The sequence below is a fragment of the Nasonia vitripennis genome (assembly GCF_009193385.2).
Source record: "Nasonia vitripennis strain AsymCx chromosome 1 unlocalized genomic scaffold, Nvit_psr_1.1 chr1_random0003, whole genome shotgun sequence".
NCBI classification, from domain to species: domain Eukaryota; kingdom Metazoa; phylum Arthropoda; class Insecta; order Hymenoptera; family Pteromalidae; genus Nasonia; species Nasonia vitripennis.
The window spans coordinates 2,220,808-2,248,080 of NW_022279589.1; the positions used below are offsets into that span (position 1 = coordinate 2,220,808).

Genomic DNA, 27,273 nt, shown 5'->3' on the forward strand with positions numbered 1-27,273 from the left:
CCGCTTCGTCAAGGTAAGTCGTTTCTCCTATCATTATTCACAATTTCACGTCAGTGTCGCATGTAACGTTATTGTGTCAGTACATGGTGTCTTACTGTAGCTAATATCAACTCGTACAGAAGTCACTCTGAGTTACGCTACTTGGTGAGCTATCACTGTCTCACCGTCAGTCGAGCTACCGGTCAAATTGCGCCCTTCTTTACCTTTTTCCTAGGCGGTATCGCGTGAGCGGGCTGCGCTAAATAAAAGGTCTCGTCGACTCGGAATTTGTAATTATTTCTATCGTGCGAGTAATCGCTCTGTGCGGCCGCCCGGACGTAACATATTATACCATAATCTAATAAATTCAAAAATAAACATTTAACCATCAAACACTCGTATGATCAATAGATTTAATTATATTAAATTATACTATAATATAATAAATTCGAGAAATCTTCAAAAAATTCTGATATAATTTCAACGTATTTTTTATTTAATCTAAGAACTTTTTCTTCAGTAAATTTTTTTGTAAAGTCTATCATTCTCAAGTAAAAAATTCTGGAAATTTTTCACGATTTTCCCGTGTTAGCCGCCATTTTATGTGCTTTTACCTTTTTTTTCAAAATTGAAACTGTGACACTGAAGTTTAAGTCTCGAGGACACGATTTCTTCGCTCTAAACATTAAATTTTAACTGATATCAATGTGAAAAATCGACATGAATAAAGATTTTTCCATGTTTTATTGCTTGTGGTTTGGTAGGGGTGGTTTCTAGGGATTAAGCAGGTTAGGGGTAGGTATTTAGGTGATTAGCTGGCTTCTGGTGTGTGGCTTAATTATTTTGAGAAAAAATAAAGTGATTTAACTCGCTGTTCCCTGGGATAGATGAGTTAGACTGCTTGTGGTTTGGTAGGGGTGGCTTCTAGGGGTCGCATGGGTTTAGGGGAAGGTGATACAATAATCTCCGCACCTGTAGCTTAAACTTGATGCTTTTTTAAAGAGTTTAAAAAAGAATCATGGCTCTACGATTAAAAATGACGCGTGGCTCGAATTTTGTCCATTTTCTCCCACTGTGCGCCGCACAAACACGCACAGGGATGAGCTGCATGAGAGTAACTAATATGTGATATTGTCACTAGGGATACCAAATCTGTGTACCGGTGACGTTTTTGATTTGCGAAAAAGCTCTTGCAGTGCGTGAAATTTGGCAGTGCGATTCCACGGCTGTAGCGCCTCTTGGGTTCAGGACGACTCGCGGTCGTACTTAAACTGTTATAGCACCTTGGTTAAGAGTCGCTCTGCGCTAAGGTAGTTCGAATGTCGAGGCCGCAGTTTTATATCGCGATTGATAGAGATGAACTGACAAATAAGGAAAATGCTAGATGTTATTTCAATGCGAATGCGAAAAGCGTGGCTGTTTTGATTAGGCAGAAAGTGTTCGATGCACGATGCACATAATGTAATTTGGATTGCGAAAGTCCAAACTTTTAGTGGCGAGTATAGCAGGCCTGCGCATAAGTTAATTAGATTGTTAAAAGTAAGTGATTTCGAAGTATGAATTTTTGGGACGTATGTTTGGGCGTATGCATGTATGTGTGTTCTTTACATTTTATTTTGTGCGTGTGTTCGATGCCATTTACCTTCTTTAAGTTTACACGGTTTTCTTGGAGGCATAGGGCGAATGCCAGAGATTATGTACTTTTAAATTCGCGCTAGTGTTTAATTGTACTGGCAGCACATATTTGATTTTAGTGTGCAGTATGATGTGTGGTACAAAATTACGGAGATTTTATACGAGGGGGAGAATTGTTCCGGACGTAAACAAGGTCTACTAGGGTTAAGAGCAAGAGCGGCGTATTTATTCTTTATTGCTAATATATTCTACCTATTGGTAGTTTTAGCGAGCGTTTCTCCGTCATTTGGCTCTCATATGCGCAAATCGACAAGGCGATTTGTAGCTTCAGGTCAATATGGTTAGAAGTGATTTTATAATCATTCCTAAACTACCACGACCTCCTCTAGGAGTTTTACTCCGCGGATTTTGAAGGTCACTTTCAGTGCGGAAAGGCTAAAGGGCCGATCTGTGACTGTCAGGCCAGAGAGTCGAGTGGCGGGAGGCGTTTGCATGGGCACATGACTGCGTGTGTATAGCTATACGTATGGAGGAGCGCGCGCACTGCTTCGAGTCCCTTAGCGAGTCCTCGGGAAAGCGCTTTTGTTTTAGTGGGCCCGAGTTTTCGGCGGCATTTAATGTGTAGAGCGTCAGTTCTCGGTGACAACTTGTGGAAGAAGGTCACACCAGGACCTGATCGTTAGGAGATTTTTATAAAGTCATAATATCTGATCAACATTGATTTTACAGTTTATTTTTGAACCTTAATGTAGTCTTGTCCCATACACAAAGGTAGAGATCGCGACAGACATACAAACAATTAAAATGCAATAATGTGTAGAGCTGTGGATTTAAATAAAACATTTTAGAAAGACAGATACAGAGATCGGAAATAGAGATGAAACCTGAAAAAAAAGATAGATATGCAATTCAAAATCAAGATGGTGATAAAGAAAATAATAAGAGATGAAGAAAAAGAATCAGATTAAAAGTTTGAGATAGAATTACAATCAGATTTCGGGATGTCGATGGCTTTCGCGATAGAATTAGAGATAAGTAGAGATGGAGATGAGTAATATGGATGAAGTATGAAAGACAAAAGACGTCCTTATAGAGTAAGAAATACAAAATGTGTCCTCATAAAGTAAGAAATACAAAAGGCGTCCTTATAAAGTAAGAAATACAAAAGGCGTTTATACTTCCGAAGGTGCTCGTAAAAGTTTAGGTTACAGATAGAGATAACTTAGACCAATCAGAGGTTTAGATAGCAATAAAGATAGAGCTACATATGTAGTGCTATCTTTATTGCTGGATTTACAAAAGAGTAGAAATATACACGAGAAAAATTTCTGACATCAGCCGTCTTTGAGCAAGGACAGAGCACCTCTTACTTTTAAGATACGGCTGCAGTTCCTATTTCACAAGGTATGCAGCGCAGTCTCAGGGAACAGTGCTGTCCGTTTCTTAGTGGCAGCTAGCAACTCGACCTGCACGCATCAGCTTTTATTAGACCGCAGCGTTCCCTGCCATCAATGTCCGTAGCTGCCATATACAGGGGCTACTGCTGTACCTGGCACTGAGCGCTACGATCCCTCTCTACAAAGAGCATTGCGCTTCCATACTTATGACGTTGTAAATACAGCTGAGATCAGAAATTCTCTGTGTAGATCCACATAAGAAGTTTTAAAAAACATAGAGGCAATGGACCGGGTGTCAGAAAAAAATAAAAAATAAAGAAATAAAGACGAAAATTGAAAAGATACGAAATAATAAAAATATAGATTTTAATATAGATGAAGTTCAAGCTAGAAATGTTAGAATTATATTAAAGATAAGAATAGAATTCTTCATAACGAAAAAGGGAGGACGGGAATATGATATGATAACGATGAAATTTGTGATAGATCCAGAGTCGTATATAAATGTATAGGGATATCGATGTAGTCAGAAATAACGATAACATTAGAAATACGTATGAAAAAGAAGACTGATACAGAAGTAGATAGACAAAGTTCAAGATAGAAATACAGGTAAGTCGCTAAAAGTTATAAAAATGTAGATCTACATAATAAGTTAAAGAAAGACAGAGAGACAATTGGAAACGCAATAGATACGGCATTAAAAATTAAACTATAGATAAAGGTAACGATAGATTATCCTTGAGCGACAAATTAGTTTGGAAATGTATAGCAAGCAGAAATAGAAATCACGACAGAGATCAACATATGTAAAGAAACAAAATCGAGAATGAATATGCAATCTGTGAAAAGAAAGAAATAGGGATGATAAAGCGAAAGGATCAAATGAAAACCTCAAGATAGAAATACAATAAGAATTCGGGATAACGATGGCATTCGTGAAAGACTCGGAGATAAAAGTAGAGATAGCGATAAAGATAGGAACAGAGTTAGTGTAGATTATAAATGTAAAATATGAAATTTAGATATAAAGTACAAGAGAAGGATAAAGAAAGAAAAAGGAATAGATTTTGGAGTTGTTAATGGTTAGTCAGAGAGATGAACGAAGAAGTAAAATACTAATAAAGAGGTAGATACAAAGTTAAAGTTTAAAATAAAGATAGAGGATTAATGAAAGGATAGATATAAATAAAGTTTAGGATAGAGATCGATGATCTGGATAGAGTTAGACATAAAAATAATATAAATTCAGATTAATATTAACGAAAGAATAGAGATGCTGATACATATAATGATAGCGGCAGAAAAAATATGGAGTCAGGAATAAGAATAGTAATATAAATAAACTAAAATCAAATTATACTCAGAGACATCAAGGTGAAGTCAAAGGTAAAGACAGCGATAAAGACGGATACAAATATTATAAGGCGACATAGCTAATAAAAATCAGAATTAGGTCTGAGTTCGACATCAGGACAAGTTATTCAAATATGAAGTTACAGATGGAGATACTGATTGAGTTGAAGTTGATGATATAAATTAAAAAGAATTTTAAATATAAAATTTAAATATAAAATTTTTAATTTATCAAAAAATTCTATATAATAGTTGTAAGCTTGAATTTTGACATAAAAATTATAATTTGAATTTAAAATATTATCAACATTATAGCTTTATTTTCAAATTACATAGAAAATTTCGATTATCACTTAAAATTTGCACTTGGGGGGTTGGCGAGCGAAGCGAGCAGGGGGGACCCCCCCCCCTAGTCATCTACAAAAAATGTTTTAAATTACGTTACTGAGTCTCAGTAAACAGTTGAAATAATCGAATTTAATGGTCATATTCAAAGAAATAATGAATCGTCTTCCTTCCTGTCAAGCATAAAAGGATTCAGCTACTTTTTGTGATCCGCTGATGCGGAGTATGCTGAGTAGCCGAGGTTTGATCTTTATCGTCGATTAAACGACTTTTATTGCCAAGATGACCTTTACACCCTAACCTAAAGTTTAGCAGGGCTTGGTTAGAACTAATTACGCCCAGGCAAAAGCCATATTTGTTATAATAACAACAAATTTTTTATCCACTTTTAGCTCATTTCGGTAACTTTACTTGTTGCTCACTTTAACTACTGCGTCATCCCTAGTACGATTGCTATTCAAAAAATGTTTTATACCCGGAGAGGATTATATACTTCATATTTGACATTTATTAATTTTTTAGTTCTAAAAACATACTTTTGATTTGTTTCAGTATTATCAGCATGCTCGAATTAAAGCATTAATAAAGATGTATCCTGAACTAGCTTCTGAATTTACTGAAAGCAGTGTTAAATGTTTAAATTATCCAAGACCAATAAGTGAACCTTCTTCTCCATCATCATCACGCCATACTACACCAGCTGCATCAGTTCAAGGATCGGATGATGAAGATGAATTCGACGAAGAAAAAGAAGTATGTACATAATTTCACTGTTGTTTATTGATTCGATTTTATAAACTGTCTAGTGCTTACAAGTTTTTATATAAGTTTGTAAAAAGTTATGGTTGCATACAAAATTTAGTTTTTAAATTTGGGCTTTTATAACTGAAATTTATAGGAGAGGTTGAAGTATTTAGGGGGTTTAATATAATATGATTACAGGATACGATGTTAGAAAACAAAGTGGGGGACTACTGGTGAAAGATATAGGGTACATATGATTTTGGGAAAAGGAGCGCAAAAAGAGAGGAGAAAGAGGTAGGGTGAAAGGACTATTGATAATGACAGTGAAGGTAAGTAGGACAAAAGAGAAAATAGAGTAAATAAAAGAGAAAACGAATAATTCCATATGGACGAGAATAAAAATAAAAGGACATACATGGTGGATAGGGAATGTTTGTAAGAAAGAGAAAAAGGAAAGAAAATTCAATAAAAAAACTCGTGGAAAAGGTGGGAGGAGAAATGGTACTATGCGGCGACATGAATGCGAGGACAGGGACGGAATAAAGTGGACTGGACGAAGAAGAAAACACAGAAATAAAAAACTCGAAAGACGAGAAGATAAACACGGTAGGAGTAGAACTGATAGACAAAGTAAAAGAGATGTTTTAATGATATTTGAAATGAGAACACCGAAGGAGACAAAAAAGGCGAAAACATATATATGGAAAGAAGCAGGCTGCTTCTTAATAGACTCCAGAATAGTTAACGAGGAAGGGAAAAGGGAGGTAAGGAAAATCTGTATTAATTGTAGGATAGAATTAGATTATAATACCTTAAAGATAAATGCATACTTAGCAGACTAGGAAAAGGAGAACGAAAAAGAAATGGAGAAGCTGGTAGCTCTGTGGACAGAAGAAGCAATATAGGAGAAATTGGAAAAAGGTAAAGAAACGAAAGAATCGAAAGTGCTAAAACAAAAGGTGGAAAGAGCAGTAAATAAAATGAAAAGGAGTAAGGGGTAGGGGAGAAGGAACGCGTAGGGGGATGACGAGTGCTAAAGAAAGAAAACAGAGGTTTAAAAACTAGGCAAAAAAGTGAAGAGAGGAGTAGCCAAGTTTGTCAAGGCGAAAAGAGAGTAGAGACTACTGGTAGGGAAAAAAAGAAGAAAAAATGGAGAAGAGGATCAAAGAGGCAAGGGAAGATAGAACCGGGAGAAAACAATGGGATGTGGTAAATGACAGAAAAAAAGAGAGTGAGATGCAGTACTGCCATTGAGGAAAGAGAATGGATAGAGCACTGTGAATATCTACCAGGGGAAGCAGACAGTAAGACTGGAAGAGAAGCAAAAGCTAAGGAAAACCAAAAGAAAGCGGAAGAAGATGTACTGATCACGGAAGAGGAGAGAGATAGATAGATAGATAGATAGATAGATAGATAGAGAGAGAGAGAGAGAGAGAGAGAGAGAGAGAGAGAGAGAGAGAGAGAGAGAGAGAGACCTTTTATTCGCCTTAGCAAAACAGTACAAATATAATCAGTAGATACAAATCAGTAGATTTAAAATATAGTTCGTGAGAACACATCGAAAATAGTGAGATTACACAATAGAATATTAATTTATACTTTTGTCAAGGTATATCGCTTACATCGTGTAATCGGAAAGTAATAACACTGTCACTATAATAAAACTTAAAGTTAGGTTGTTTCATTACGGGTCAATCTCAAATAGATGTTGACGCACCATCCTTTTGAAACTCACGTAGGATGATGCGTGACGCAAAGATGATGGCAGAGAGTTTCACAGGCGGACACTATCAGTCTCAAAAAACCCCGCGCACACCGCCGGAGTGGCGAGTTCCGGCGGCTCTCCTCTATATGTAGGACGTGGCTGAAATCCAATACGCATGATTTTATACATAAGCAGTGCAATGAAGTACTGCCTTCGCGAGTCAGTTCGGAGCCAGTCCAGGCGTTTTCGGTACGGAGTGATGTGCTCATCCCTCCTAACTCCGAAGACATATCTCACGCATGAATTATTCAGTCTCTGTAGTCTCGTCCTTTGCTTGTTCATTGCATCTAAATATGTCACAGAGCAGTAGTTAAGATGCGGCAGGACCAGTGCATCAACTAGTCGCTTGCGAAGAGCCTCAGTGGTACAGGCCCTGATAAACCGCAAGCTGTACAGGACTTTGTTGATTCTCATTGCTATTTGGTTTATCTGCGGTTTCCACGTTAGACAACTATCAAGTATAACACCGAGACTCGTCATTTCGCCACTATCAGTTAACGATATTGCCTCGTTAACGATATTGCCATTCCTTGGCCCGAATAAAATTGCTTTAGTTTTGCCTGCATTGAGGCGCAGTCCTGCCCCCTCCGCCCATCCAGACACGAGCTCCGCCGCATCAGTCAGTCGAGTAATACCCTCCGGGATTTTTTCCTTGGTCGTGTGCAGATAGATTTGGAGATCATTTGCATAAAAGATATGCTTAACCGTACTGTCAACAGTTGAGTCGCTTGAGTCGCTTTTGGGGTCTGATGTAAAATTGTCTTTGATTAGGTGTTGTAGGTCGTTGACACAAAGGCAGAATAAAAGAGGGCCCAGGACGGAACCTTGTGGAACTCCCAGATTGGTTTCGGTCCAATCTGAGCACATGTTCTTTCTTGTTATGACTTTCTGAGTACGACCTTGTAAGTATGACTTAATCCACATGGAGGTGAGGAGAAATATAACGAATCTGAAAATTGGAAAAGTAGCACACTCAAATGGGCTACAAAATGAGGTATGGATATACAGAAAAACAGGTAATAGGTGAGTTGATAATAATTCTAGATAAAATATGAAAAATAAAATCGGTACCAGAAGAGTGGAAAACAGGACTGATATCTCAAATATATAAAAAAGGTAACAGGAAAATAATGTAAGGACTATCGAGGAATAACATTAATGGATACAGGGCACAAGATATGCGGAGCTGATAAAGAAAAAAATAGAAAAGATACTGGAGGAAAAAGGTATGCTGGGTGACGCAAATGGGCTTTAAAAAGAGTATAGGGATGGCAGACGTGATTTATATACTAAGCAAGGCAGTGGAGACGGAAATATAGAAAAAGGGAGGAAAGCTGTACGCGTTTTTTGCAGGTATAAGGGCAGCATTTGATAAGGTAAAAGGAAAGAGTTATGGGAAATGAGGAAATGTGAAATAGATAGTAAAACAAGAAAGAGAATGACAGATTTATAAAACAGGATTAGAAGCGAGCTGAAAGTTGGGGATAAAAGTATTGGAGGGTTTGATATTTTCAAAGGAGTAAGAAAAGCATGCCCACTTAGCCTTACACATTTTAACGTAGCGATGACAAGATAGGAAAAAAATTGAGCAAGGTGCAAAAAAGAGGGATAGTACTAGGACAAAAGAAATTCTGGTCACTGTCATACGTAGACGATGTAGTGCTGCTGGCAACTAACACAGTAGGTCTGAAACAGATGTTGAGATGGTTCAAGAGGATAATATGTAGGAATAGACTAGAGGTAAACATAGATGAGTCGAAAATAACGGTGTTCAGTAACGGGAAAAAAAAAGGTTTACGTGGGAAAACAAGGAATAAGAAGTAGTAAAGAGTTTTAAATATCTAGGTTACATGTTGAAGGAAAATGGTAAGGACGAGGGTCATTTAAAAAAGCTAAGAAAAAAAGCTTATACGGCAATGAGTACAATATGGGGTAAAGGAGAAGAGCTTTTCAGAGATATCTGGGAACTTGGAAGTTGTTTGATACGCTAGTTCAAAGTATGATGGAGTACGGGACAGAGATATAGGTGTGGAGGATCAAGGAAGAACTGAAGAGGATCCACATAAAGTATATCAAATAAGGTGAGGGAGAGAGAATGAGAGATTTTTTTAGATTTAGATTTGTTTTTATTGCTGTACATTATGTTGTACATTTTTAAAATAAGTATATAAAGAAATAGCAGAAAATTGTTTGTGTAAGTGTGCGAGATATTAAGCATGTGGAGTGGAATGAAATGAGATAAAAGAGTTCTGGGGATTGTGTAAGGATTATGTGTTTTCAGTTCTGAGAAGTATTTTTTAGCTAATTATTTGAAGTGCGAGATGGATATTGTGTTGCGAAGGTGTAATGAAAGCGAGTTCGAGAAATAGGAGACGCTTATAAAAAATTAATTCTTAAGCATTTTTGTCTTGAAAGCCTGAATGTCCAGGAGGATCACCTCACTCCTCAAAAAAAGTCCTGAGCGCGACGTGAAAGTTAAATAAGGCTACAATGTAGGTATCCACTATTGTGTTAAAGATTTTTCTCAAAAAGTTGGTCATGAAGTACTTCCTACGCCCTGGCAGTGGTAAGCTATTGCAACTCACGCCTATAAGGGGATATGTGCTCGTCCCTCCTTACACCATAGATGTAACTGATCCCCGTGTTGACAAGTCTCTAGAGTTTAGTGTCTAGTTCTTGGGTCAGGTCGCAGTACACTAATAAGTAATAGTCTATGATGGGAAAGCAGCCTAAAGTTGGTACTCTTCCAAAAGATGTATAGCCAGTACATCAAAGAGTGAGCACGTTTACATATTTGTGTTACGTGCTCTTTCCATGTAAGTTTAGAGTCAAGCACCAACCCCAGATTGCGCACTGAGGATTCATAGTTTTAAGGACATTTAGTTTGAGGTAGTTTTGTGCAGCCTTATTATTCTTTTGGCGCTAGCAAGTTATTCTGACAGAAATAGAATCAAGCTCCTCAAGGTCGCATTGGCTGTATATTTGCAGGTCATCAGCGTAGATCAAATAACACACATCTAAATCTAGGCAAAAACCAATATTATTGATGTACAGCGTAAACAACAGAAGACCTAAAACTAATCCCTCTGGGACACCGGTGTTTAGTGGTAGAAAGGTGGAGAGTTCATTGTTATCACCAATATCGGCTTGTTCTCTTTCCGTGAGGTAAGATGCCAGCGGATAACCTGCTTCGAGAACGCAATTGCCCATAAACCCCTGCGGTGCGCGCTGTTCCACCTTTCCCAGCTGGCATAGTCGACAGCGCTGTACGTACCTTGCTACGTTTCGGTACACTCTCGGCCAGAAATACTTCTCCGTCACTCTCTTATACGTTTTCTCGCGGCCAAAGTGTCCAGCCGTCAGCTGATCGCGGCATTCTTGCAGCACTTGCAGTCGTTTTTCCGCTAGGACGACGAGCTTTCAGGCATCGTCGTCATCGCCCATGGCGCACGTGATGTCAGGATATGGCCTGTATTTGTACATCCGCCCCTCCACAATTTTCCATTTTGGAAAATTTTCTGGATTTCCCTTGACTGTTTTGAACCGGCCATCATACCAGTAGTCTTGGTGTTGCGGATCCTGACTCATTGTAGCTATTTCTGGCTCTGTCTCCTCATACATCCGAGGCAGAGCATTTGGCACATGATGGTCTGCACCTTTTGAAATCTCGATGGTATACTTATGCCCCTGTAGCTCGAGCGCCCAGCAAGCCAGTCTGCCTGTTGTATTACGCAAGTTGCATAACCATCTCAAACTGCTGTGATCCGTTATTACTTTAAATTCGTAGCCACCTCTTCCTGGGAGTTGCGCCTCTCGCGCCTGTTGCCGGAGTTAATGTCCTAAAATTTTCCGCGTTGCTGAACGTGACTCTTGGCGGCGGTTGTCTCGACTCGTCGTCCATCCATTTTTTCTAGGTAATCTACCATGACTGGTAGCATCGGATACTCTTGTCCGACTACCCACGCGATGCAGTCTTTAAACTCGTCCTTGTCCACTCCGGCTTCTTTGTGTACGTTTTCTGGTATAATGACGTTCTCTTCGACGGCGTTGTTTAATGTTCTCTGCAGTCTTCCCTGGGCTCCTGGGTCCGACATCAGTCGTTCTAGTGGGTGCGGGTTGACACCGATTCTTTTCTCCTCTGTGCATGTTGTCTCCAGGAATGATCTGCAGCTCTCTACTCGCTCTTGTTTTATCGCCGCGGCTCCTAATCTGCCCGTCAGCTTCAAGTCCGACGGGTCATACTAGCCCATCAGCCATTTGTGCAGTCGCTGAGGTTCAATACCCAGTCCCCAACTTCGTCTTCCGTGCCGCTCAACATTATCTGGATTTCTTGACTTTTTTCTTTGCGCACGCTTTAGCAACAAGTATCGCTCGCTAGAGTCGAGTGCGCTTGTGTATGTGTCTCGCAATCCCTAACTATGCGTTACGCTCACTTACGTCGTTGTGTCCCCAGTCGGTGCGACAAGTAGCAAAAAGATAACACAAATCCCGCTTATCTTTTTCGCTCGCTAAATTCATAATCAAAAGGAAAAAAATCAATTGATGTTGTGGTCGTCGATACCGCGTCGAGCCACCCGATAATCCAACCGGTGACACCGCCACTCCTGTTCCTATTTTACAGGAATTTGTACAATGTTTCCTATACTGTAAATGCCTAACTAACACACGCTCTTAACTCCACGCTTTTTGTGTGAGTATGATCGTCCCCCGCGCTCGGCGGGCAAAATTTAAATTTTCAACCTGCTCGCCGTCCCGCGCGGCAAGCCGTCGCCTGTTTATATCGCAGGTGTATTTCCTTTGGCTCGGGCAACTTCGAACCGTTGCGCGCCTCTCTGAAGCCCTGTTTATGCCGGCGCGGCGAGCTCGACTCAAGTATCAAGCCCTCCTGGTGTTTTCAGTACGGTTATTTAACCCGGAGAATTCGTGAAAAAGGAATTAATTGCGACGTCTCGTCGCGTAGGCCTGCCACTAGGCCCACCTCAACTTGTTGCGAAACACCGAGAGCAGCCCCCTCTCAGACTCCTGTGCGATCGCGCTCACACTATACAAATTTTGGCTCGCGCCGCTCCTAGTGGACCGGGTGGCGTCCCTCCAGGTTGAAGCAGCGGCATCGCTGGGGTACCCCGGGTGATCGAGTCGGTGTTGGCTCGGTTGACTGCTCCAGCAGGTGATCTTCTGTCGCTGCCTGCGTTCTCGTTTCGTCGATGGGGAGGTTGCGGGTATTGCACCGGTAAACATCTCGCACGTCCAAATCTTATTAGCGCTTCTGCCTATCTGCTCTCGCGCGCTGATTCCGCGCGCGCTTCCTCACGATCGCCGAGTTGGCACGCCACCCTCACGCATGAAATGGTCGCGCGACGAGGCCAGCGCGCAAAACACGAATTCGCGTTCGCTCATCACAATATATAACTTTAACGCCATCTATTAAAAAGAACCGAAATTATTTTTTCCTTAACTCGATATGACAAGAATGAAAATAGTGAGAGATCCGTAGAGATTGTTCGACTTGTTAACTAGACCTGATAGAATTATAAATTTCATATTGCCAGCCAATGACGAAATCCTCTACGTTAGTTGTGTCGATAATGATGATGACGATACTCTGAAAGAACGAATATTGCACTACTTTACACATCTTAGCACAAGACGCTACATTAATGTGCTAAAGGCATTGTACAGTCTTAAAATGATTCGTGGCATAGCGCGATAAAAATGACGCCATCTAGTGTGAATATGTATAATGCAGCTAAAGCTCGGAAAAATTTAGCGTGGTGCTAATGTGTCAAGCAGCAGTCACGCTATACCCATAAATATAATGTTGACGATTTTCATATCGATTAGGTATTGCGCAGCAGGGAAGAAAAGAGAGAGGCTCGTCTGTGTAACGAGAAAATCCACACGCGCTACTTACAATAGGTTACGCAATGATGATGGCGATGATGATAATGATTATCAGGAGACTTTTAGTCAAATAAAATGCGGCGTTTATGTCGGCCTTTATACTCTTATGATTGAGATAAATAACCTCGACAATGTGAAAGATCATTTTAAATTTGAGATCCAGTGTAGTGGCTATATTCAAGTCAAATGTACTTGCAATGAGGCTAAGTGCGCTGGTTATACTCACTGACACTCTCTATCTCAAAAGTTGTGTGGAATATTAGGCTTCAAAAGTAGTGAATTATAAACTTAAGATGGTAAAAAAGACAGCTACATTATTGTCAATAGACCGGAAAATCTTGCAAATGGTTTACAAAGCGTGCTGATGGTTTAGAGCAGTATTTGCCAGCCTTACGTAAAGGTGATGTTTGTTCACGATTGCTATGAACTATGACTCTTTAGTTACATGATGATTTATACGGTAGAACACAAATTTAGAACTTTACCCCACTGATCTATCTGCCCTTGCGGTCCTCGTATTTTATTCAATCGAGATGGATATAAGAGGTGAGCATGGACATCCTGTCCCGTTTGACTACAGTGTGGTGACAGTGACGCTTTATTTTTAGAGCACAAATTAAAAAAAAAATGTCTGACTACAGTATTTTTCTTGTTTACCAAATCTGGCTGTGGTGATAGTGGTGGTAATTACTTTACAATTAGCCGTAGGCGTTATCAGACTGGCGCGGGTATTGGCAGTTATTCAATAGTACATTACGAATTCTCCCCTTGTTGTGTACCGTGTTTTTTATGGTCAGTGCATCGATAAAGCTCTTTTTAGCCTGCCTAAATATATATATATATATATATATATATATATATATATTTAGGCTTAAATATACATATATATATATATATATGTATATTTGATATTTTATTCCGTCTGCATAACCTCAAATCTTAAGAAAATATTAATTGTTTTTACTCTTACTATATATTAACTCTTTCACTGTAACTGCATATTATTGTACTCGTCACCATGTATATTTACGCATACTTTTACTAATGTTTATACTAATTGCAAGTGACCTTATATTACACATCATAATTGATTGAACCAAATTTATTCATTCAAACTCACTATATACAGGGTGACCCAATTTAAACGGGCACCGGTGATTACTCGTTAGGGCAGTCTTAATCGAAAAAATGGTAGAGACAAAAGTTGTAGGATATCGAGGGGGAAGTCTGATGTTGACCTTGGATCAATCAAACAAGTCAAAGTTTTGTGTGAAAATCATTCAAGGGCGGTGTCTAGGTGTACAAGGTGGCCAGTGACGAGGTCTAGGTGGCGTGTTCCGTGATTTTTTTTTAATACTCATTAAGAACTGTACTTTGGCGTACAACTGCAGATGGAAGCCGTTGGGCTAACCTAACCTTGCAGTAGGTAGCACAATACAGGGACTAAAAATCACGGAAAAACACACAAAAAAAAGTTTTGATTTCGCGACCAAAACAGTATATTTATATGTTTTTGGGGTTGCTCAATCCGAATCCGGGGTCTGTTTGACTCTAGCAGGTCAGGGTCAAGGGCATTCTGGTCAAACTGCGAAAAAAAAATGTGTATGTTTCGGGGACAGCCGTGTTCGGGTCATATAAGAGCGGGAAGGGGAATTTTGAATTTTGCGCCGTAGCGCGGCGAGCTCTGCAGCGAGAGCGGTCGAGCGCCCGCGCGCGCTGATGTGGACCTTTCCCGTTTGCGCGGGCTCCGGCGCGCGGGAGCACGTGCAGTTCAGTTCTGACAGCTCCTCTCGAGTAGTCAGTTAACATTGCGCTTTTGTACTTGCGATTGCAAAAGCCTCTTTGTGAATTGCGTGCGAATAGAGTTGTCATCATCGTCCTTTTCAGAACGATCGACACTCTTTATTGTATTACCGCGCGTTGCGTAGTGTATGTGCATTTTGCGTGCGGTGTGCGGATTGTGTGAGTTCATCGAGTGTTGGGACTTCGGCCACGTGCGAGCTTCCACGCCGTGTCGATCTCCACCCATCGATTGCTAACTACACGGCAGGGTTGAAAAGGCCTGCCCGTGGTCCAGGAGTGGAGACGTCGAGGCGTCCTGCGACCGAGGAAGGTGCATCCCACCAACGTGCGGCCAGGGCTTTACGTCGCGCCGTCCACGTCTCGTTCTGCGAGTAAGGTAGGAGAGCTCTCCAGCGTGCGAAAGGTAACTCGCGGCGATAGGATTAAGTTACTTGCGTTTCTGTCTCTTTTGTTTCCTATAGTAGAGTCTCTCTTAGTTTTTGTATAAGCGTACATTGTAATTGCGCTTCTCCCTTTTTGTTTAGTCTATCCTAGAGTCACTTTTCTTTGTATAATTTCCTTATTTCTAAAATAAAGCTATAGGCTTGTCCCGGCTTTTCTCTCTACTCCGTGAGAATTTTTACGCGGAGGCAAGTCGTCTCTTTTTCTCCCGCGAAATTCATTGTGTTTTGCGTTGATTTATTCACCCAAACTTCCCTCACTCATTCCACCATTTTAATTGTATAAATATATATATATATATATATAATTTGAACTCATTAGCTTTAGTTCATGGTGCCCCGGGTGAGGAGTGAGTGATTGTTTGGGTTTTTAAAATCAATAATTTCAAAGCGAACTTATAAGCGAGCGAGTCGCTGCCGGCGTCGGTCGGCAGTTCGCGGAAGCGGCCATTGTCGGCGAGCGGGCTACGGCCTCGTGCGTTATTTTCGCGTTTCAGCTTCGCACCGTAGACTTGCGGCGTAAACACACCGATTCTGGGAATCGAGTCGCGAGTAGCACACTCATACAGCGCATTCTCAATTATTATTTCGAATTTCACTCTCATTGTTGCATTTGATAATTCCTCTCGAATTCGTTTGTCGATTATATTTCGGTGTTTCCTTTTTTTGTTCGAAATTTGATTTTGTCCTCTCGTTTGCGTATTTCAAGGCCAGTCTACCATGGCTCCACCGCTGAGGAAGTTGGTAGCTTTGCAGGCAAGACGCTTGACGGAAATCAGGGGCTTGCGTAGTCGTTTGCTCGCTAAGCCCCCTGCGTCTCTCAAACAAAAACATCCTCTAGGCTCGAGTCGGCGCTTTGAAGGAGGTCTGGGATGAGACTCGGAGGGCTCACTCGGAGATCGTCGCCAGAGATGATGCTGAGGCGGATGCGTACGTCACCGAAGATAATTTCGGGGATCTCCAGGGGGCTTATGAGGAGGCTCTCGATGAATTTTTGACGTTGCTGTCGCAGTTTGAGGTCGATGATCAGTCAACACTTCCTGGCGGATTGCTGAATTCTACTGCGTCAGATGCTGGGTTCACGAAACTTCCCAAAATTAACCTTCCTTCGTTTTCAGACAACTACGAGGCTTGGGCGAGTTTTAGGGATAATTTTAGGTACATGGTACATGATTTGCCTCGGATTTCTTATGCTACTCGATTACAGTACTTGAAAATGTGCTTGACCGGTAGCGCGGCTGATTTAGTGAAGGAAATTCCAACTACTAACGCTAACTATGCAAGCACATGGAAGGCGTTGGAGCTTCGTTACCATAATCCGAGACTCATCATCACCAGGTACTTGACGGCTTTTATGGCTCTTCCTCATCTTAAGAAGGAATCAGGTGATGAGTTACGCTTTTTCATTGATGAGACTACGTGTATCGTTCGTGCTCTGGAGAATTTGAAGATGCTGATACACCAGTGGGATGTATTGTTCGTCTTTCTCTTATCTGAGCGCTTAGATCCGGAATCTCGTAGTCGATGGGAGCTCTTGCTTAGCGAGAAGGAGCGAAAGAAGATCGAGTCAGGAGCAGGCGTAGGGCAGGAGGTCACTGAGTCGTCGTACACTCCTGCGACATTCCACGAGTTTATCGAATTCCTTGAAACTCGAGCTCAAACTCTTGGCATGCTAACTCTTGATCGACGTGGCGAGAAACGATCGGCTGCTCCGCTTAAATTGATTCATCCTCGTAAGGTGTTCCACGCGAACTCTTCGCAGTGTCCTCTTTGTGCTGGTCCACACGCGCTGATGCGATGCTCTCAGTACAAGGAGAAGAAGCCCCAGGATCGCCAGAAGGAAGTTAAGCGACTCCGGCTCTGTTTCAACTGTCTGGGACATCATCGAGCGAATTCTTGTTCCTCTTCGGGTCGTTGTTCGGAATGTAAACAAAAGCATCATTCCTCTCTTCATGATCCGAGTAGGAGCAGTCAAGGATCATCGTCTACTGCGCCGAAGAAGGACCAAGGGAACTCCGGTAGCGGCTCAGCGGTGGTTTTGCATGCTGCTAATTCATGGTGTCTTCGAGGAAGATTCTTCTTGCTACTGCGCGTGTGTTAGTGGTAGGCCCTAAGAACAAGGGCATGTGTGTACGGGCGCTTTTAGATCAAGGCTCAGAAGCGTCGTTTGTGTCCGAAGCCATTGTGCAGTTACTTGAACTGCCTAAGCGACGTACACACGTGCCACTGTCTGGCCTGGGAGCTAATGCAGCTGGCACTTCTCGGTCGATCGTTCCACTCACTCTTTGTTCAGCGGTAGATCCAGGATTCCAGGTTGAAACTGAGATGCTAGTTCTCCCTAAGCTTACGTCGCTTTTTCCTTCTTATGAAGTCAGTGAGAAGTTGGCGAGAGAGCAGTTTTTAGGCGTCACTTTAGCTGATCCGGAGTTTGCGATCTCAAAGAAGATCGACATGAGTTTGGGTGCTGATCTTTATGGTCAGTTGCTTCGCTCTGGGGTTAAAAAATCCTCAACTTCGCAGCTTGTCGCTCAGAACACCGTCCATGGTTGGATCGTTTCCGGGCCGATGGACTCAGGGATGACACGACGGGTGGCAGGTGCTGCTACCCAAGCTCCAGTTCAGGCGTTTCACTGCGCTCCTCAGGATGACTTGGAGAATTTGTTGCAGTGGTTTTGGACTCTCGAGGAGTTTTTGTAGCCATCTTTTAAGATGAAGCCGGAGGATGAGAGATGCGAGAGAATCTTCCAGGACACTCATCGTAGGGACGCACAGGAGCGGTACGTGGTGAAGCTGCCGTTGAAGCCTGATCTTCCGTCAGTGGGAGCAGAAACTCGACGTATGGCTCTTAGTTCTCTCTCGAATTTGCACCGTCGGTTTTCACGTGATTCGAGGATTGCCAATTCGTATCGCAAATTCACGGAGATGTACGAGAAGTTAGAGCACATGACGCACGTTCCACCGTCGGAAGTCCACAAGGCTGACGCCTGGTATCTGCCTCACCACCCAGTCGTGCAAATGCTTCTGTTGATATGGAAGTTGAGAGTTGTGTTCGATGCTTCTCGGCGTACGAAGGACGGGCACTCGCTCAATGCTTCCTCCATTGCAGAGTGACCTCTCTTTGATTCTTTTAAATTGACGTAGGTATCGCTTCGTAATTACTGTCGATATAATCAAGATGTTTCGGCAGATTCAGGTGGAAGCAGAGCATCAGGACTATCAGAGGATCGTCTGGTCACCCGATGCAGCATCTGAACCAGTTGATTTTCGTCTGACTACGGTCACCTATGGGACGGCTTGTGCTCCTTATTTAGCGATTCGCACTCTGTCTCCGTTAGTTAAGGATGAAGGTCATCGGTTTCCTCTCGGGGCTCGTTGTCTAGAATCGGAGACGTACGTTGACGATACCTTCGCAGTGGCTGATGATCTGTCGGTTGCAATTCGGAAGAGAGTCGAGCTTACCGAATTGTTAGCTTCTGCTGGAATCGAGTTGAACAAGTGGGCTACGAATCATCAGGAACTGCTTCCAAATAACAAGAAGATTATTAGAACCATACACCATTTTATGAAGCAGATCCTGAGAAAAACATCAAAAACTGAAAAAAGTCGTTTTTTTTACGTGATGCGATAACTGGAGTAGGAAGGCAATAATCAATTTGAAATTTTGGATTAAGTTAGCAATATATATCACCACAATTCCTTTCTTCAGGTTGTTAATGATACCAGTTAGTTTCGAAGATATTAAGCTTCAAATTTTTGTTCACCCAGTATACTTTGCATAATTAAAAACTGAATCGTTTATATCTCAGCTTCTATTTAATAAATTTTTATCTATATTTAGGTTTGCTTTTTTTGTTTTTTTTTAACCAATTCGTGAAAAACAATATTTTTAGGTTCGCATGTGCGTATTTTTTTCCTTTGGCAAATTTTATGCATCAAACAAAAAAAAACTTTATAGAATTATGTATAAAGTATAAACAATTCTTATATTAAGCAATACATAATGTTGAAGAATGCTACGTGCCAAAGTATTGACAGCGGTTTTTTTCAACCAAATGAAATAAATAACTAAACATTTATAAACAAATATATATATATATATATATATATATATATATATATATATATATATATATATATATGCATATACGTGCAAATCCACAGAAAACCGGACACTTCAGAGGGTCTGAGTGGAAAAATTTGAAATTTGAGAGCACACCTACCTGACCACTTTTTCTCGTTCTTTAGGTCATATAGACCCCGAAAAACCTTGGATTCCCAAGATTAAAAAATACCAATTTTTTGTCGAGCTGTTTAAATTCTCTTATGCGAAATTTAACACGGGGAAAATTATCGAAAACAAGCCACGATTCAACTTTACCCACTCAGTGTATGAAGGTGCAATCCAAAAAGGTGTATTGCTAGGATCGAAGTATCAAAAAAGAGCTTTAATTTAAGGGATTGTGAGTTAAAAATGGTTGCTTGGGTATAAAGTTGTATAGGCTTGAAAATAGCAAAAAATCACGAAAACTTGGATTTTTTACAAAAGTCAGCGATTTTTCCTATTTTCAAAATCCTTATACCTTTTGATCCAAGCGGTCAATTTTAACCACTCGGCCCTCAAATTAAAGCTCTTATATGTATAATTTCACATAAAATTAATAAAATTGTAAAATTTTTAAATTATTTTAAGTCTCTGTATTACATAGATTCTTTATATTTATAGGCCTAAATTTACACAGGACAATGTGACATAGTATTAATTTCCAAGTATGATCTTAGTAAAAATTAATTTTGTATTACATAGTAGTCACTATTTGTAATTTAGTATGAAGATAAAATTTAATATCACTTAACCAAATATTTATATAGAATATAGCAAATAATAGTACATTATGCAACAAGGGAGTAAAGTCGTTGATTATCCCCGCGGGGGAGAGATTACTGCCCGAGCGAAGTGAGGGCAGTAAATCACCCGTGGGAATAATCGACTTTACTCTCATGTTGTATATAGTGATTTATTCACGACTGAACTGTGTAATTACTTTATTTCTTGAACAGTGGGACCTACAACAGCTAAATTAAATAAATTAATACAATTTTTTTTTTAATATTTTAAATATTCAAAATTTTATAATTTTTTTACTTTTTAACATTTTTTCAAAATTTTCAAAAATTTCCGAAATTTTGCGGGAATAAAGAGTGCATTTCCAGCAAATTTACTTTATTCCCGCATATTTCGGGACTAAAGTATTGCAACCAAAGTAAAAAGGTTAGGCGCGTTTGATGTTTTGCGTATCATCATGTATGTCAATAATTTTATTTACAGTGAAATTACAGATTAAAAAACAACTAAGATCAATTATGAAAAGTCAATTTTACTATCATATTATTTTATTTATAATGCGGAAAACAAAAAATCATCATGATTAATTAAGGTCTCGAGTCGAATGATTGGTAATTTAAACTTAAGTAATACATATATTGATCAATTACAAATAACTCAAAAAATATTTCCTACGTAACTTGCCATGCCCCTCACATTTTATCCATGGTACATAGTTGTTTACGGAGTGGTCTTTGTAAGTTTGTATTATGAACAAAATGTGAGGGGCATGGAAAGTTACGTAGTGAATATATTTTAGTTATTTGTTATGTGATCAATATATTACTTAAGTTTAAATTACCAATCATTCGACTGAGCCCTTATTTAAACATAATGAGTTTTGTTAGTCGTCCTATAAATAAAATAATATGATTGTAAACTTGAATTTTTTTAATTGATCTCAGTTGTTTTTTATTCTGTAATTCCACAGTAAAAATAATTATTGACATTCATAATGATACACAAAACATCAAACGCGTCTAACCTTATTACTTTGGTTAAGTTTTTTTAGAGATTTTATGTCCTTTTGAGAGAACTTATTGAAATACCTAAAACTTGTTCCAAAAATAAAATACATAATAATGGGGTTTAGTTAGTGCATAACCTCGTAGAAAATACGCCATAAGATATGGCCTATCGATAACTAGTGGACATATTTTCTTAGCATAATATGTCAGGATACTTTGACATAATATGCCCACATTATGTTGAGTACTTGATCCACTAATAGGTTTATAACCTAAAATTCATAAACTTAATAATCAAATTTACTTTAAATCATTAAATTTTAAAATCATTGACGTTTAAAAAAGGTTTTTACAACAAATTTGGTAAATAAAAGGTAATATGTCAGGAATGGCAATCTAACCTTACACATAATTCATGCATATATACAAACATGGCAACACTTAACGCTCACACTGAAATGTACAAATTTTATGTGGGTTTAGGTATTAGAAACATTAAGTAAAATTTGTGTGTTCAAGATTATCAACGATGAAGTGTAAAAGTGATGATCCTGACAGATATTCTCTCAAGTGTTCGAGTCAGTCGCAGGCAGTATCTATCATCATCGTCTTTGCTAGTTGTTCCACACCGAACCCCATGGCTCCGGGGGCAAAATTTCAGCCCTTTAAGTATGATAGTTTTTAATTGAGAGCAAAAGGAAAAATTGAAAAGAGTAATCGTACAATCATTCATAATTTGATTTTGCTCTCAATTAAAATCTATCGTACTTAGAGGGCTGAAATTTTGTATGGCGATTTGTTTCAAGCTGTTAAAACAATATATCTACTTGTCTTTATCTCAAGTGCTGTAGTTTAAATTTTCATATGAACACCCATGTGTAAATTTTGCCCCCGGAGCCATGGGGTTCGATGTGGATCAGTTAGCAAAGACAGACAAGCAAACATTGTTACGCTACCCTGTTTCTATATAACAAAATAAGCATCTACACCACAAATTAAATATATTACACGAATACACTGAATATAAGGCAATATAATGATAGATACTGCCTGCGACTGACTCGAACACTTGAGAGAATATCTGTCAGGATCATCACTTTTACACTTCATCGTTGATAATCTTGAACACACAAATTTTACTTAATGTTTCTAATATCTAAACCCACATAAAAAGTGTATATTTCAGTGTGAGCGTTGAGTGTGGTCATGTTTGTATATACATATGCATAAATATGTGCAAGTTGTCATGTATAAACATAGACATAAGAGAGATAGACTGCGTGTGTAGGCTAGCAAAAGTGGCACCCAGTGAGAGAAAGACAGCATACTTTCTATCCCATATACCAAGCATTAGGTAGAAGGTATGCCATACTGAAAAATGTCACTTGAGAATTTGGCATGATTATCAAGTAATTATGAGGTGATTATCAAGTACTTTTTAAGGAGGCACACCACCTTTGAAATTAAAATAAAAAATTTTCATTAAAAATTTATAAATACTTATATAAATGAACCAAATTTTTATTACTATTCTTAGACATAATTACTTTTATTTTGATGGTTTTAGACCTTCTATATACCTCTATAATACCTACGTATAGTAGGGAGTCCATAATTCACTTACCGTAAGATTCCAAAGGAACGAATGGCCCAAATGAGCTCAAACTCTAGGATATTGTTTACAAGTACATTAGTTGTGGTATGAATTTCGAACATTTTTGAAAATTTTGAAAATTTTGAAAAGTTCAAACATTTTGATTGAAATGTTTTTATTTTTGAGAGGAAAAGAGACATTTTCCTCCCAAGGGAGTAAATTTTTCTGGAAAAAATTATTCCCTTGGGAGGAAAAAGTTTTTTCTTCCTAAGAGAGTAGTTTTTTTCCACTGCTAAGAAAAACCCGATTTTCCATTCATTTTACATACATGGAAAGTGGTCTTTTTCGTACACGTATCGTGAAAAACTTGTTTTTGTTTTATTAAATATTATCAAACATTAATGATTATAAATATAATTACGAAAAACTTTTACTTTTATTTCTCACAGTTATATCACATATATAAATTAATTAATACACATGCAGTGTTTGTTTTAATGTTTGAATATCGGGCTTAATGGTCAACTTAGATCTCGTTCAACTTTAAATCATCAATTATTTCATAATTTATTAAGAGTATTCAAATATATTTTATTAAAAACATGTCTTTCACAACAAGATATTGAGAACAAAAATTCTTTTTCTGCAGCAGAATTGCAGCAAATAAAATCGCTGCCAATTCATTAGCTTTCTCTAACTAAATTTATAGGTCCAATAAATAAAATATTGTTTTAATATATCTATATATCTGCTTGCTAATGTATGAGGCGGTTTTTGATACATAATTTAATATAATTTTTGGATGGTTCAATGTCCAAAAGTTTGCAGACCCCTCTGTTTTTTTATTATAGAATACGAACACTGTCGTCAATTATTTTCACAGAAATTCACGCATGTTTACATGTGTTCCTAACCAACATAACCATCAAAATAACAGGTTGTTCATTAGATGACGATTTTTACATTTTAGCTCATTAGTTAAAAACCACTTGACAAAATCGTTTAAAATTTTAGCAGCAGATAGCTTTTTTATGGTGAATCACCAAATAAAATTTTGAAGCATTTGACTACATTGTTTTAGATATATGAGAAAACAAAAAATTAAAAAAAAAAAATTGAAACCTTGATACCTTACGAACCATAGGGGCTTGAAAGCTGTGCAATGAACTTAGCCAAAACACATAAAATATCTACTTTCTTTCGCAATCTCAAGTGCAATAAGGCCTTTTTGCGTCCGTAATTGAGGCACAAAAATGTTATTCTCTTTCAAATGCATTATAGCTAAATTGTTTGTAACAATGAGATGATTAAAAAAAAATAGAAAATAGTGTTTTTCAAAAATCAAAAAATGGCCATAAAAAAATATAGTTGAGAAAATAAAAAATAACTGTTTTTACCGAATTCAGAATCCAAAAATATATATGCATGTCATTTTTATTGACGGAGATATTGACGGAGTAGTTCCAGAAATATTACGGTATACGTGCACACACACACATACGGACATTATCTAAAAACACTTGATTTGAACTTCTAACACACTAAAAAGTATTTTCTAGAAGTTTTAAAGAAACTTAAAATTATACTATTACAAAGCTTCCTCCAGGAGGAAGCAAAAAATCATCTAATTCTTTCATACATGATTATAATTAAAGATGGAATAACGTTGGTCTTAAAAAAGAAGCATTTATAAGTTTAGAAAAAGATTATTCACAAAAAAATGTCACGGTAACTTTTAAAACAAGTTCAGTTGATTGTTCCGAAGGAGATTCGGTAACAGTTTTTGGTGATAGAATTGTCGGACGCCCACGTATACCCTATGATGAAGCGTCTGAAAAAACTAAAAGGAGACGTATTGATGAACTTGCTGCAAATTATAGTGCTGAAGAACTATATCGAGCTCTTAAACTTAAAGAACAACACTTTAATACTACGAATGCAACTCCTGAACAAAATACTTATGAAAGTATTAATGCTACCGAAACTCTAGCTATGTACATTGATATACAATTATCGAAAGAAAAATATGAAAGATCATTGAGATCCTACAATGAAACATTCGTAGGAGATACAATATATCCTCCTTATAGCTATATTTTTATAAAAAAAATGATTGCTATCCAGATCATATAGATGTATTAGATTTAACAACAGAAGTACATTTTATATCTCTACTTTAACACACTACAAAAAGAATACTTTTATTATTAACTGAAGAAATGAGAAAAAGTCTGCAAAATAAAAAATTAATACTTGTAGGAAAGTGGGGCATGGATGGTGCTTCAGGACAACAGATAACTATGCATAATTAAAAAAAAAGCAGTTTAAAAAATTTAAGACGATTTACAAAATTTCTTTTCTTTTCACAAAGATTGGTTGGTTAAAGAACGTTGGAGTCCCTCTTTTTCCCAGTTTGACCTGGCAATCTCTTTGACCCTGACCTGCTAGCGTCAAACAGACCACGGATTCGAATTCAGCGACCACAAAAACATGTAGGTATAACGTTTTCGGCCAATCTGACATTTTTTTCCCACTTTGATATTAAAATGCCCTTGACCCTGACCTGCTAGGATCAAATAGACCCCGGATTCGGATTCAGTGACCCCAAAAATATATACACACACATAAATCATACGAAGATGGCGTCTAGGTGTACATGGTGGCCGATGTCGAGGTCTGGGTAGTTCGCACCGTGGTTTTTGGTGTCTAGGTGTAGAAATAATTCGAGGGTAGTGTATATCAGAACAATCAGTGATTTCATGTAAGTGATAAAAATGTTACAAAAAAGCTGTGGTCGAAAGGTGCTAAAGATGCTTATATTTTATTTTTACGACGTCGAATATGAAATACTCGAATCAAAAAAATTTACTAAAAAGGATTGAAATCTATAAAAAAAATTTACTCTAAAAAAGTAAAAGGTTAGGCGAGTTTGATATATATCGCAACGAAATTACAGATAGAAAAGAACTGAGATCAATCAAACAAAGTCAAGTTTATTATTTTTAATCGTGATGAAGCGAGGAACAACTCTTAAGATAATTACTACGTAACTTGCCATGCCCGTTACTTAAACTTAAACCTTTTCTAGTGTTTAGGAACTCTGTTTTATCCAGACTCTTTGTGAAGATGTCTGCTAAATTACATTTCGAGTCAACTTTTACAATATCTATTTCGCCCTTTTCGTAGCTTTCATTTATATAATGATATTGCACTTCAATGTGCTTTGAATTTGGAGTAATGTTTCCGAATTTCGCGATTGCTATTGCTCCTGAATTGTCTTCGTGAATAGTCGTTGGTTCATTTAAATTTACATCAAATGATTCGCTCAAAAAAATTTCTTACAAACAATATTTCGTAGACTGCCTCTGACAAAGCTATATATTCTGCAAAAGTTGAACATTTTATTACCGCACTTTATTTGTGGGTTTTCCAAAAAATAACATTTCCGTATAATCTAATTACGTATCCGGTTCTGGATTTTCTATCTACATTATCACCTGCGAAATCGGAACCTCGTTGGTGACCTCGTTGACCTTGACTGGAGTGAGCACCTCGCCCCCGGTTGCTCTGATGTGGTCTCGTGCATTCGTCTTTGAAGTGGCCAAATTTTCCACAGTTGAAACATTTGCCTCTGGTTTGTACCGAAAAGGTACTGACGTTTGATTTATTATTAGACTTGGGTTGAGTAGCTGTAAATTAGTGGCAAAGCTCTGGTAAATATCTTAACTTTTCGGTTTCTTCTAATTTTCCACCAGCCATTTTGAACTCATTAGTGATCTTTTGGAATTCTACAAAAAATTCTTCCACTGTTTTGTAATTATTTAATTTAATTTCTTCGATTTTTCCATTTTATATAATTTGCAGGGCTGTAGACTGACTTAAATACATCTTGTCGAATTTGTTTATCATCTCGAAAGCCGTTGTGCATTTACCAACATATTCTAATTGTTTATCCGATATTGTACTTATAATTATTGTTCTGACTTTTAAATCCATTTTATTCCATTTTGGTTCATCCTTTTTGTCATCTTCAGTCATAGCTCTGACTGCTGGATCTTTACACTCTTTATATTCTAACAAAATCATTAATATAATTTTCCAACTTGTATAATTTGCACCATCGAAAATTGGTATCAAAATATCTTCAATTTTGGCTTGCTTAGCCATTTCTTCTTCTTTAATTCTTATATTTGCGTACACTTGACTCTTTAGTATAATAACTTTCTTCAATTCTTTTAAAAATAATTTTCTAATCGGACTTCTTATATTTTCCTTCCAAACAATTTCTTTATTTTCTAATTCGTGATCTTGAATTACTTTTAGCTTAAGCCACGAGAACATGTGCTGAACCTCGAAATTGCCACGTGCTCTGTACTAGCACGTTACCACGTTTTTCACTTGCCGACTTTAATCAACTGACATCGCACTTAAATCTTGATTAATTTTCAAAAATCTTCTTATAAG

At 38.3% G+C, this 27,273-nt stretch overlaps 1 protein-coding gene across 8 annotated transcripts in view; it reads left to right on the plus strand.

Moving 5' to 3' along the window:
* LOC100119226 (glycogen [starch] synthase) overlaps positions 1-27,273 on the plus strand; it is a 489,541-nt gene that overhangs the window by 427,568 nt on the left and 34,700 nt on the right. For all 8 annotated transcript variants that reach the window (XM_032601246.1, XM_031930050.2, XM_032601245.1 and 5 more), the window contains one exon: positions 5,265-5,465. In XM_032601246.1, coding sequence (XP_032457137.1) covers positions 5,265-5,465 — 201 coding nt within the window. The remainder of the gene's footprint in view (positions 1-5,264; positions 5,466-27,273) is intronic.